The sequence below is a fragment of the Brienomyrus brachyistius genome, chromosome 6 (genome assembly GCF_023856365.1).
Source record: "Brienomyrus brachyistius isolate T26 chromosome 6, BBRACH_0.4, whole genome shotgun sequence".
NCBI classification, from domain to species: domain Eukaryota; kingdom Metazoa; phylum Chordata; class Actinopteri; order Osteoglossiformes; family Mormyridae; genus Brienomyrus; species Brienomyrus brachyistius.
Window position 1 is genome coordinate 30,603,013 of NC_064538.1, and position 14,051 is coordinate 30,617,063.

The 14,051-nt window shown below is 45.7% G+C and overlaps 1 protein-coding gene across 3 annotated transcripts in view; it reads right to left on the reverse strand.

The window, feature by feature from the left end:
• srrm3 (serine/arginine repetitive matrix 3) overlaps window positions 1-14,051 on the reverse strand; it is a 73,717-nt gene that overhangs the window by 16,850 nt on the left and 42,816 nt on the right. For all 3 annotated transcript variants that reach the window (XM_049017418.1, XM_049017417.1, XM_049017419.1), the window contains exons 3-6: window positions 11,969-12,070; window positions 3,867-4,007; window positions 3,421-3,501; window positions 2,396-2,464 (exon numbers count right to left, since the gene is read on the reverse strand). In XM_049017418.1, coding sequence (XP_048873375.1) covers window positions 2,396-2,464; window positions 3,421-3,501; window positions 3,867-4,007; window positions 11,969-12,070 — 393 coding nt within the window. The remainder of the gene's footprint in view (window positions 1-2,395; window positions 2,465-3,420; window positions 3,502-3,866; window positions 4,008-11,968; window positions 12,071-14,051) is intronic.

A 14,051-nucleotide genomic window follows, 5' to 3' on the forward strand; every position in this document is an offset into this window, starting at 1 on the left:
CTTAATGTGGAAGTTAACCCCTAGGAACCTCGGTCCTATGTTTAACAAGTTCCCCACACATGGATGCATGCCAGGCCAGGTTGGACATCTTCTTTGCAACACACCAAGACAAAACCCGCCAGCCAGCACCAGCCCCCGCCATTACCATGCCTGACGTTTCGGCGTGAAACTGAGCATTCAGCCAAATAGCTCAGTGATCCAGCAGAGACACAACAGTGCTGCAACCCCCCTGCTGATATCCTTCCTATAAAAACCCAGAATGGCCTTCAGAGTTTTGAAGAACATTCAAAGTACGCTTCCTCTTCTTCTACAATGTCAAGCACACATCAAACAGCACCTGCCAGCTGACCTTCCCTGTCCTTGCACACACCAATCAGTCAACAGTTTCCCTGTCCCCAATGACTCTCTGTCCCCCAAGACTCTCTCTGTCCCCGATGACTCTCTTTGTCCTCCACTGACTTTCCCAGTCCTCCATGACTTTCCTCGTTGTCCACCGACAGTCTCTACCACCCACGACTTTCCCAGCCCTTCCACTACCTCCCCCTACTGACATTTTCTACCCCCTACCTACTTTCCCAGTCAAACTCTGACTTTCCCAGTCCTCCATGACTTTCCCTGTTGTCCACTGACATTCTCCGCCACCCACGACTTTCCCAGTCCTTCCACTAGCTTTTCCAGTGGCCAACTCACATTTTCTTATTCCACACCAACTATCTCTGTCCCCCAATGATTTTCCCTGTCCTTTGTCAATTGTCAATGATCCCCCATGACTTTCTCTGTCCCCCACAACATTCTTTATTCCTACTCCTACTCCCCCTGCCACCCTCTAACTTTCCACAACCACGACTGCCCTTGTTCTCGCTTTAGCGCTTTGAGACCTCTAATCATTACACTACTCAGAGATTAAGCAGTAAGCAAGCTCACAGATCGCAGAGACCCGGTCATAGTCAGCAAGACGTTCCTGGGGGTAGCAGTATGTAGCAAAGGGTGCGGCGACGATAACAGCCTGCATGCACTCCCCTGTACGGTCATGCATTATTCAATGCTAATCATGTGTGAGACCAGTATCTGCAATGCAGTTGAGACTCCTGGAGTTAATGGAGGAATGTACAAGGTGAGACCAGGAGACTGGATGGTGACAGAAGATGTTTCGGGCTGGAGAAACACTGCTCTCCCACTCACTGGCTTGGCTCAGTTCGTAATATAGATGAGCTAATTCCTTGGCGTGCTGGTGCCTGAGCGGACATCGCTGTTGTAAGACTCCTGTCCAACACCGACAACAACTCCTGTTCTGTGGGCCTCGCTTCCATTTTAGTACCAATATTGGGCTTTTGCAGACATGGAAATAAAACTGGCTAAATTTTGTGTAAAAATTACATAATTTATAAGTAAAAAATGGAAGTGCTTAGGTAAGTGCACAAAGGGTATTGTAATTTTCACCATCTGGCTTAATGATTGTGTTTTCTCAGCAGAACAGCAACTGAGAAATATGCATCTATTAAACTCCTGAAAGTTAAAGGGTCGATTTTTTCTTGTAGTTTACCTCCTTCGATGTTTAACAGCCATGCAGGGTTTTCAGACAACAGCTGTTTTGAGCTGATGCCTGTTTTCATGAATATGGATGTTGTCTGGGCTGCGACACTGGCTCCCATAAGCGCCATATGACTGCGCCACATTTGTATTTTAAGATGGCGCATGACTGGCCACGTGAAGATCTAACCTCGATTACGGCTAGAGGGCCATTGAGAACACCTGGAGGGGGTGAGAGTACTGTGCAGTTCACCATGCTAACACCACACCACCCTCAGATCTAAGAACCTTTACACCATTCCTGCCTCAGCCAGAAGACCACTTAGACTGCACCGCCCTTGGACATGAGAACACTTACGCCACGCTGCCTTCAGGCCAGAGAAATTTTACATCATGCTGCCTTCGGCCATGAGAACTTTTACACCACACCGCCCTCGGCCCTGACAGCTTTTACAACATGCTGTCCTTAGACCTGAGAACACTTACACCATGCCACCCTCGAAATGAAAACCTTTACACAAAGCCGTTCGCTGGCCTGAGAACACTACACAGTCCCCACCATGAGAACGATCATGCCACGCCATCATTGGGCCAGAGAACACTTACACCAAGCTGCCCTCGAGCCTGAGAACGCTCATACCATGACACCATGGCCACAACAAACCCTTATGCACACTGTCCTTGGACCTGAACTCAGCTGCTTCATGTGATCGTGAGGTCATGTGATCCTTAGATGGGGCATCAGCTTGTCGTTTTTGTACAGAGGAAGATTCCCCCAGCTACTGAACATCCGGCCAGCTGAGACTTGCGTGAAAAATGAGGAGCTAAACAGTGACTCCTCAAACCAGCGAGGGCGGGGGGGTACCTGTCTCGCTTGTGCTTCTTCCTGCTCTTCTTCTTCTTCTCCTTCCGAGGGGGGGATGAGCTGTCAAACCTGCAGAGGGGAGAACAGAGGCTGGCTCAAAGTGGGCTGCTTTCCCAATGCCGCTCTCGCCCCTTCCCTAATGGCACAGCAGGTCTGTCAAGCTTAGGCCATCGTACGCTGGAATGTTTGGCTCTCAACTGTGTTTAATTGCTGTCCATGGTCCAAGAGGCCTCATTTACACCCACGAGTGCTTGAGTCAATATCAAGTCCCTTCTTATCCCTGGTGCCTCCCTCTCCTTGTTGTCGCCACTCCATGTTCCTTCACTTGCTCACTCACTTTGGACTATAACCAGTGAACCCCAGGCATATTTCTGCACCATCCGGCCCTCAGGGCACGGAGCCTCATCCCCCCGCCCCCGCACCAGCAATGCTGTTAACAGAAACCTCTCTCTGGTGGGACACTAAGGACCTGTCTGCTGACCCAAGGTGGTTGCAGTAGCAACACTGAGATCATCTGCAATCTCACATTATACTTCATCTGACAATTTCTCAATAGTTTAATGCCATATTTAGACTAATAAAATACACACTCATATTTTTTGTTGATCGCACCACTCTCTGTAAACTCCAGACACTGTAGTGTGTGAAAATCCCAGACGAGTGGCTGTTTCTGAGATCCTGGAAGCACCACATACGGCACCAACAACAACATGTTCAAAATGGCACGGATGAGCCGCCTTGGCAATTCTAATGTTTACTCGAACAGTGACTGACCCCATCTCTACGTGTCTGTATGTATTCAGGTACAGCCATATGACTGGCTTTTTGGAGCAGCAGGTCTACTTAATAAAGTGGCCACTGACTGTAAATAGCTAATTATAGTATTGCCTTTGTTTTTTATATACTGATAATAGCGTATATATCTCTGTATACATAGTCAAGATCTGGGGTTATGTTTTTCTGATCCCTTTACAACTCTGGAGCAAACTTCTGGCAGATCAGGAAGACGTCCGGGATAGACACACCGACTCCGACGGTGCCCCGATTTCTTCTTCTTCCTCTTCTTAGGGGGTGGGGATGGAGAGCTGCTCAATTTCCTCTTCATCCTAGATCACATGAAGTAAAATTGAGGGGGTTAATCAATTCATTCCCACAGGTTACAGTTACAGGGAGTTAAAATCACCCATATTAAAATTCACAGCACGTCAACACACAAGGTTCTCAATTATTCACACATGGATAAAACACGTCCTCAAGAAACCAGGACTGCAGAATTAAATTTTATGTTTGGTAAAAATGCGGTAATAATAAATAAGAAATAAACTGCCCAATAAGCTGAGAATATTGCACTGGTTCACCTCGGTCTGTAACCACGGACATCAGCATTTATACTGCAGAACTGCGGGCTGAACAGAGGGAGAGAATGAGCTCTCGTTTTGTCCCCCCCCACACGCAGGTCTGCAAGGCTTGCCTATAGTTGCCGTGGCCGATGGAATCCCCGTCACCATAGTAGTCGCCATGACAATCACACTCTGGTGCATAACCCTCGGCCAGTGAGTCTTCGTCGTTGTCATCACGCTCTTCCTCGCAGCTGTGTGGTGTGTGGTTTACACTGCAGAGGAAGGTTAACATCATTTAAAAAATACTAAACTAAAAAAAATAAAAAAAATCTAACCTAAACTGCCAGGCTGCTGTAGATCCGGGGCTAGATCATCACCAAAAACATCCAAAATTCACATCCTGGCCGGCTGTGCAACGTTACACTAACACGTACAATTATTCAATGGTCATTAGCAGGAAGGATATTTTCCCTTTTTTCCTTTCCTAATCCGTATATGGCAGGGCTCTCTCTGCCCCCCCACGGCAGCCCTTGTCCCCTGCTGTGGATCTCCGCAGATGGCATGTTTATATGACTCTAATCCAGCCACCGCAGATGCTCTGTGAATCCCTCTCATCTAGCCTGTCTGTGTGGCAGGCTGGGGATTAGCACATGGCCGGCCTTCAATCACTGGCCTCCTTCCGTGTGTGAACTGGGCCTGATCCCTTGGAGAACATGGGGGACGGGGGGGGACGCTTGTGAAAGGAGCACTGCCAGCCTTTCGGGTGACGCCGTGGGACATGCCACTTTGAAGCACTTACCACCACAAGGCTGGATGCTCCCTTGCGGCTGCTGGATAAGGGAGGGGGGGTGATAGCCAATTAAGTAAGCCTTGCAAAATAACAGCATGAAAATGGGGGTCACATGGGTGATCAGTAGTTGGGAAAACAAGAATCCAGAATGGGAAGCCAACATTCTGAGATTCAACACTGAGTAAAAACATGAATCTGTAGAACCTTGGTGCGGGAATAATCAGTTATGGTGCTAAACTACTTATTTGACTGGTCAGAGGTGGTGGCTTGTGAGTGTGGGTTAGTGCACAGGGATTTCGAAAACCAGTGCAAGAATCACCTCCCATAGTAATTTTTCCATGGAAAATCCCCATCTCCCGCTTCACACATGAATGGCAGTGAAAACCTACAGCAAATGGGGACATTTGGGAGCAAACCCCCACAACCATAATTGCTGGGTTTAGCCTGTGGACTCATGAAACCCCACCGGAAAAGCAGAAGCTCCAAAGAAAGTAATATGTAAGGCGAAAAGAGCAAAGCTATAACCCAGAAACCCGACCAACAGGAAGGCCACAGCTGATCAGGGAGGGTGGCTCCCGTATGCAGAGAGGGGACCTGAAAGGCTGAAGGCACCTGCCCTTGGTCCCTAGATGATAGATGGTCACCCATCCAGCCCCCCAACAACGGCCAAACGTCTACAGTGAAGGTGCCGTCTGGCCCCATTCTTTCCCCTCCTGTGTCTGGGGGCTCTAAGTGCTTACATTCCAATTCCTGTCCATGACAGAGACGGCTGAGAAATACACTCGTGTCAATCATATTACCACTACGACATCTACTACCCGCATTCACACTGTGGCCGACTGGCTGATGCAAAACTCTGTATGTGCCTTGCAAGTTGTCTTTGTGTAAGTGTGACGCATAAGGGCATCGATTTCACCAGAAACTGCAGAAAGGCTTAACTTCACAAAGACAGATCAGTAGATCCACAAAGCAAGGCATCTTCATGGAGGCTGACCATCAGACCTGCGTGGGTTTGCATGACAGAAGCAAAGTGCAAAACAGCTAGGTACAATTTCACGATGGGCATGGCTGGCCCACAAGGTGAAACCTAACCCCAATGAGCGGGGACTTAAAAGACCAGCCCACATGTGACGTGAGAAGCTGCCTGCGTACAGCACTATGCTGCTGTACAAGTACAGGATACGCACTCCTTTAGTCTTTCATATATTCATAGTTTGGATGGGGAGTAATTGCCCACTTGCGAGGAGAATGGGATAAAGTGATAGCCCAGAACTGCCAGCAAACCTAGCAGAGCGAAATGTCAAGGTGCTGCTGGTGAATGTGAGCCAGACCAGACCAGTGCTGCTGCCATCCCGAGAACGGGCCTCGGGCAGTGTTGCAGTAACGGGTCACTGCCGAGGCTGACCAGTGCTCATTAACTGCAAACAGCAGGATCACCGCTCAGATTTCTGGTTCTGCTGACATTCAGTACCTAGGACCAAGAGGGGAGCCTCCTACATGCTCATTTACCTGCACAGACGAGCCCAGGTGGGGGTCCCAGCTACACCATTCAGTCATTGTTTCCTTGGCAAAACTGGGCAAGAAAAATTACAAACAGTCCTAAAATGATCCTTTTCTAGATTGAGGGCCTTGCTGCCTGGTACACGCTTCCTCACCTGATACATGTATTCCTTATTGGCTGGTACATGCTAGTTCAGTGAGTACATGCATTCCATATTGGCTGGTACATGCTCGCTCAGGGGGCGGCATGGTGGTGCAGTGGTTAGCACTGTTGCCTCACACCTCTAGGGTTCGAGTCTCCGCCTGGTTACATGTGTGTGGAGTTTGCATGTTCAAAGACTTTGCAATCCAAAGACATGCTGAGGCTAATTGGTCTTGCTAAATTGCCCGTAGGTGTGCATGTGTGAGTGCATGGTGTGTGTGTGTGCCCTGCGATGGGCTGGCCCCCCATCCTGGGTTGTTCCCTGCCTTGAGCCTGTTGCTTCCGGGATAGGCTCCGGACCCCCCGTGACCCAGTAGGATAAAGCGGTTTGGAAAATGGATGGATGGATGCTCGCTCAGCTGGTACATGCATTCCTTATTGGCTGGTACATGCTTGCTCAGCTGGCCTTGCTATGTATTTTCACTGCAGTTACGAAAATGCAAGCCTGTGTCTGTGCAAGCCAGTGTGTGTGTGTCTGTGAGGGTCATTATGAAAAAAGTTTAAAGTGCATAGGATGTGGTTGGTTTCTCCAGCAAAATTCACCCCTCAAACCTCAGCTACTTCCCCAAGATTTTTGGTGGAATCAAACTTAACTCCAGCATTGCTGCTAAGCTTTTCAATCAAACCGCTAGACTGAAAAGAGAATAACAAAAATACTGCTGAACACCATGCTAGTCTTACTAGTCTCCTAAATTAATAGAATAGCAAGATAGAGCCTCTTTGTTACAAAAAAAAACATGACAATTGTAACAAACTTGAAGATTAGATCATAATCTGAAATTGCAGGCAGTGAACCAAAGAACTCATTCAGATCCTTTTCATAAGTAAATCTGCTACCGTTGAACAGTGACTGGCTAAAGCCTCATTTAAACGCAGGAAGTGGTATTTTTACCATGACCATCAAAGCAGATGGGTTGAAAATGTCACGCTGCAGCCGCGACTTCTCCCGTGGCATTGCAGTGACATCACCTCCGGCGTGTACGCCATTGCAGATCTGCGTTCCCAAATGTCAGAGCGTGACATTACGGCGTGCTCGTTAGCTGCTACGCGTCTGTGGCGCCATGGAGCCACAGAAACGTGAAGGGGACCTAATTAACGGCGTCACTGCAATCCCAGTCAGCTTTGCAAAGTTAAAGCGGCGAAACTGTTAGCGATGAATTATTCATGTGGAGTCGCCATGGGTGGCAGGGCCTGGACAACGGCAATGGGCAACCGTGCCTGCTGTCTCCACAGACGCTGGGAGCGGGATTACGTCACCTTCTGGAAGCAGATTGCGTTCCTGTGCGCTGTAGGTGCAGGGTGTTCTAGTGTGTGTGTATTATGTTTATATTACATTGTGGGGACCGAATGTTCCCCATACTGTAATAAAAACCTGTTATTTTGATGTTGTGGGAACCATTTTTCAGGTCCCCACAAAGATCTGTAAATGCAATCAAAAAAGTTAAAATTTCAAAAGCCTTGTATTCGGTTTGGTTACTTATGGTTAAGGTTAGGGCTGGGTAGGGATTAAGTTCATGTTGGGATTAGAGTTTTCTCCATATATAAATGAATGGAGAGTCCCCACAGACATATAATTACAAAACTGTGTGTGTGTGTGTGTCTGTGAGGAGCCCCTGATTTCATTTTGCTCAGTGACTGTAAATGGGAGCTTCCAGAGGAAGAGAAATAAAGGGAGATGGAGGACAGAAACAGTGATACAGGAAGAGAGTGAGAGATGGAGAGATACAGAGAAAGGTGACCCCTCAACTGGCAGATGGAGGTGCATTCTTTGTGAAAACTCCCATTGTTCTTCTTCAAATAGCCAATAGCTCAAATTCCTGTTCATGTAACTAAGGCTGTGTCCACGGCAAGCAGCAATCCGCTTGGCAGAGGTGGAGATTTCAGATTCAGACCAATAATTTGTTTCAACCAATCAGTTGAATATAAAGAGTCACAGTCACAGAGTACTCAACTGGTTGGATGAAACAAAATCCTGGTCTGGATTTGTACTCTTTGTACCTGAAATCTCCACCTCTGCTGCTCGGTGCAGGTGAAAAATTCACTAGCATATTCACACCGCGAGCAGCAAACTGCCTGCCACTTGCAAAAGGACGTGTGAATACTACATCATGAAAAAGTGCTTGCATTAAAAATAAGTGTGATTATAAAGTGTTTCTCGGCTTGAAGCAAAATGAGTTGCGTTGTTAGGTTAAACCAAAAGCTCTTGCTCTCTTGCTGTTGGATCAAACAGTGCATTTCTAAGTGCGTTTACTTCAGTTTCATTAGCTAAATATGCTTACTTAACCCAATCTGGTATCCCTGCCTCTTATACCCTTACACCTTATAAATCTCCAAGCATAATTTTTCTGAATTAAATCTCGGTATGATTTTAAGGTGATGTTAAACAATTCGAGGTACTGGGACACTGCAATTATTAGTTTCTCCTCCATGTTGTTTAGTGGTTTGGTTTCCAAGTCGCTGAACTTACCCGTCACAAACTGAAGATTATATCTTTTTATTATTTTTTTTTTCTGAGAAAAACTGAACATTATATCTGATTGGATGTCGCTTTCCTAGAGGTCAGCGAACTAGGTGAAAGTTCAATCGTTTTGAACTTTGAGCAGCACAACGAAGCGACAAAAACCAGACAGTGCTTGGCTAACTGTTCTTTGCTGATTTTTCCTCTCTTACAGCTTGAAGTTGAACTGGATTCTAACATGTCAGACACCAAGTCCAGTCAAAGTCATCATCATAATCCAGGAAAAAATCCAGACCCTGTCTTTAAAGTTTTCAGTGTTTCACCTGGGAGATGGGAAGAAATTGTCGCTCAGTTTATTAACAGCTGAGTGAAGCCTTACCCTTTTTAGGAATTTTTGGAGATTCATTAAAACAAAAAGCTGAAACCTACCAGTTACATAAGCATACAGACCCTCTCTGTTCAGTTTGTTGTAGGAAAACCTTCAGCAGCGATTACAGCTTCAAGTCTTCTTGGGTAGCTTCTGTCAGCTTTGCACAGCTGGACTCTGGCAGTTTCTGCCAGTTTTCCTTGCAGACGCTCTTAAGCTCAGTCAGACTGCATGGAGAACGTGGGCTTCAAGTCAGATTTCCTGTATGGTTCAAGCCGGGCCATTGGCTGGGGCATACAGAGACCCCAGCCTTGGACTGTTGTCACCGTGGGTCAAGCAATGTGATTTTGATTAATGACAAAAAAATCTATTTCAAGTCTAAAACACAACAACGTCTGTGACAGTGAAGGGGCCTCAGTACTTTCCAAAGGCATTGCAGGGTTCTAGAGCAGAGGTGGATATTTCAGGTCCAGAAAGTAAAAATCCAGACCAATATTTTGTTTCAAATAACCAACTGAGTACTCTGTGACTGTGACTCTATGTTCAGCTTGTTGGTTGAAACAAAATCTTGGTCTGGACCTTTACTTCTGAACCTGACCCATCCACCTCTGTTCTATAGTTTCCTTGGTGACCAAACCATTTTTGGAGAAGTAAGTTATTTGTGATATGGTTGGTTTTGTATTTGGTTGGTGCATGCTAAAGCATCATTACTACTTATTCTTAGAAAGTCCCTGTGTGAAATAGAGCTCTTCCTGTCATCATGGGTTAACACTGTCTGTGTCATCTATTGTTAGAATGATCACAGCTGCTGGTCCAAGGCCTGACTCACTCTGACTCACACTGACTTGCTGGTCCATTCAGAGGCAGAGCGGCATGCTTTGCTGTACCTCACCATTCATTCACTCTTTGTTTCACTTTCATCCCAAAATTCTATGGCTCAATTTTATGTTTCTAATCATGGCCCAATCCTTTGGCTCTTTTTTTGAGAAAGTTGTGAGACCTTTCTGCTGCATCTTTGCTCAAAGTTAACTAATAGCATATACATGCAGGATGCCCGAAGAACCTCTTTAGTCTGGAGGACAAATCTCATGTGACAAGTATTCCTCATCCTGGAATAATGGGACACTCTCCTAAGGAATTGAGTGGCAGGAGAGAAGAACATCAAGGTTATTAATTGGTAACAGCCGTACCACCTGATGTCCACACTCGGTAATCCATCTGAAGCTAAGCAGGTATGGGCCTGCCCAGGACTTGGATGGGAAAACAACTAGGAAAGTTGGGTTGCTGCTGGACAAAGTGTTGGTGTGGCCAACAGGGAAGTCCATTCTGTGGTCTGTGTGGATCTCAGTATTCCAGTGCAGTGATGGATACACTGTGCTGTTAAAATGGCGGTGTCCTTCAGATGAGATGTATAACCGAGGTTCTGATTCTCTGAGGTCATAAATGATCCCTGGACATCTTTCTAAAGAGTAGGGGTGGTACCCTGATGTCCTGGCTAAAATTGCCCACTGTGGCCCTTTCAAATCTGACCTCCTAATTATCCCAATATCGGATGAATTCTCTTCTACCCCCTCACCACCTAAGCTACTGTGTGGTGAGCGTACTGGTGCAAAACATCTGATGTTGCATCATCCAGGTGGGAACTACACAAGTGGTGGTGGCTGAAGTGGCTCCTCATTGCTTCTGTACATTGCTTTGGGTGTCATGAATAGTGCTATATAAATGTAACATACATTCATTCAAGGTAAGACAAAGCGCCAGATTTCATTAGCGTCAAGGCACCAGGCATAAGCGATGCTGCTGGCTGACCTGAAGACAGAAAATTTATCTGTAATGACTTCATCAAATGCATGTTTCATTCCTGGGTCCTTCCATATTCTCCAATCTCTCTCATAGACTAAAGACCTGCTGTTTAGGTGAACCAGTGAACACAGTGTGCAGTTATGGACTGACACCCCATCCAGGGTGCCCCTGTATTATGTGCCGACGTGATTCACGAGACAAGGTTCCAGGCTCACAATAAATGGGTTAGTTTGAATTAGCAATTATGGATATGGAAGACTAGACAAGCACAAATAAACCTTAAATGGTGATTATAATCCTATAGCCCATAAACATACACATTTCTCTTTAGCAATGCAAGACTTTAGCGTCTGTCTTAGCTTACCTCCGCTTCCAGCCCTGACCCTTCACTGTAATAGTATGAGCTATACCTTTATTAGGAATGTTCTTCAGCTGCTAAGACCTTTTGTAATGTCAGAAGAGCAAAGAGTCAGGCTGTAATGGAGGTGGGGGGAGGGGGCAAACAAATGAGATTTTAACCCAATACATCCCACCAAAATGGCCATACTAAAACTGTTCAGGAAATTCCATCAATGAACAGAGCCAGAGAAGAGGCTTTTTCCAGCCTTCTTCGAAACAGACCATTTATGAGAGTATCAACTCATTATTTTGAGTTTTGAAGCACCATTCATTGTGTTCAGTCACCCTGTTTGATGTCTATAATCAACACAGATTCAATTTGCCCATAAATGAACTCATAAATACGTGACTGAGACACAAAGGAGCTCCCTCACTGAGTCAGTGAGCCAGAGATCACATGCTTGAATGCGAAAAGTCGCACTCTTGCTCTGTATGCTAATTGCTACCTCTTTAGAGAAAAACGTTTTGTAAATTCAGCCCTACATCACTTGCAGATTCGTGGTGAATCACGAATAAGGCCTTGTACTCAGGGAGCCATATCTTTGAACAAGAAAATAAAAGATGGCAAGCATTAAAAATCGGCACTTGTAGTTTTACGTTTTGCTTGTCGCTTAGCAACGAAGCTATTTGGAGGGAAAAGCAGCACTCCGCCAAAGGGCGTGAAGTGAAAACAAGGGACTGGGTGGTAGCGTGGTAGTGTGTTACAGGACTCACATTTGACGACTGTGAGAGCCCTCCCTGGTGATGACCCCTTCTTTCTCCATCAGCATCTGCCTGAAAGTGCCCACCTTCTGACGGATCTCGTCCTCAGGATACCTGGAGAAGGAAAAATGACATGCCTATGAAATCAAACAGAAGTACCTATTCTCACTACACCATTATGCATTGTGCCACAGAGAAAATCTGTCTTGTGAAATCCTGAGGGGAAAAAAACCTGAGGACAAATGCTCCTTATTCCTGTTGAATAAGGTCTAATAATTGCCATGTGAAATATGACTGTCTCTCTTTGGAAGGCATTCCATGGAGCTAACGCCGGAGCGAAGTCAAAGATTGGCAGTGTTTGCCACCTCTCAAAACATGAAAGTGCGGTGCCCTTAAGTTTGAGAGCCCCCTGTTTGCCACAAACAGTCACTTCACTAAATATTAAATAAACACCTTCCTTATTTAGGATATGTTGAAGTAGCATGTTCTGCTAGTTATTTACAATGTTTTGACTTTCAGAACTTTAGGTTTATTTTCGTTTTTGGGGCTAAGGGGCACCAAAGTGACTTTTTGAGTGAGACGCCAGAATCGACAAACCCGTCCTTAAGTCAAACACTGGCCTGTCACCCAAAGGAAGGGCTGTATCTTTCTCAACACACTCATGACCGTAATATGAAAGCTGTCCACAGTCCTTCTCAACAGGGGCCCACGATGGTCTGCCTAAATCAGAGTTTATCATGCAGGATGTGGCAAATGGGACACAGCAGTGACTTAATCTAAATGGAAATCCTCTCTGAAACACAACTGCCCATTATCCGCTCCAGGCAACTTTTCAGAGATGTTGAAAGTATGCTGTCCACTCCCAGTGCCACAAACATGCTGCAGAGGTCCTCGCTCTGAAGCATTTTTCATCTTGGGCACATACTCTTAATCTTATTGGTCATCCAATTATTTTGGGTGTGGGCTTCCATTCTATGCAATTCTATTTTAGTTTTTAAAATGTTCTATGATGGAATAAAATTTGTGTTTTACATGAACCTTAGTCTACTTAACTATCGATTCACTGTTCAACCTTCGGTAATGATTATTATAGGTTAGAATCATTGAGAATCCTTGAGACCAAGACCCAATCATTCTCACACCTGCAACACTTTGGTAGTGATTCCACGTCTTTATCCTGCAGGCACCAATGGGCTCTTTACCACATTATTCATGAATCACACTCCTCTTTTTATATTTGTGTCACACAGGCAACATAGATGACCAATTAAAAGTCAAGTCCTGATGTGGGAAGGTAGCACTAGGCTTTTGGGAAAATTATATAACTGTGCTTCACAGATGCGTGCACAGTGAGACATGAGAATTAGATGGAGGGAGCATGAAAGCTGCCATACATAACCAAGCTCTGTTGACAGGAAAGGTTCTCATGTGTCCTATGAAACGCTATCGGCACAACAAGACCAACTGCCGTTTGTCAAACCAGGTTGTCGTTTTGTGTGGCGCTAAGCAGGATCACTGGTGAACTCATATGCTAGAATCAGACTCTTAAAATCATTTTTCATGACATTCCCAGCCATTTGGAGACACTTGTTAACTGTGGTGACACTAAACTGAAGTTTCATGCGCCTTCCTTTTCTCTTACACAAACCGTCACTCAAATGAAAAGCCATGGTGATACAAGACATTTATAAATGGTAGCTATTCCACTTTTCATACAAGCAATTTGACTATTTCTTAACAAGTTTGTCTAGGGCAGGAGGTGAGGTATGAAAAGCAGGTTGATGAAAGGCAACTTCAATATATGTTATAAAAAGAAATTATGGGTTTTACAGGCTTTGCTTCCATTTGTAAATATTTCCCCATCATAGTCCCATAGTATCAGGCCTGGTATGTGATGCATATCAGCTGAGGGTGGCAGGTTTAGCCCTTCCGTTTCGTTCAGTATACCGTTGCTGACTGGAGGAATCCCACCCACCCCCAGGATAGGGTTTATAATCCTGTGCATGAGATCATCATAAACAGGGAGCAGAGGTAGCGATTGGGGAAGGCAGGACACCACGGGCACCTGGCACAAGAGGGTGAAGGTTTCCGGGCC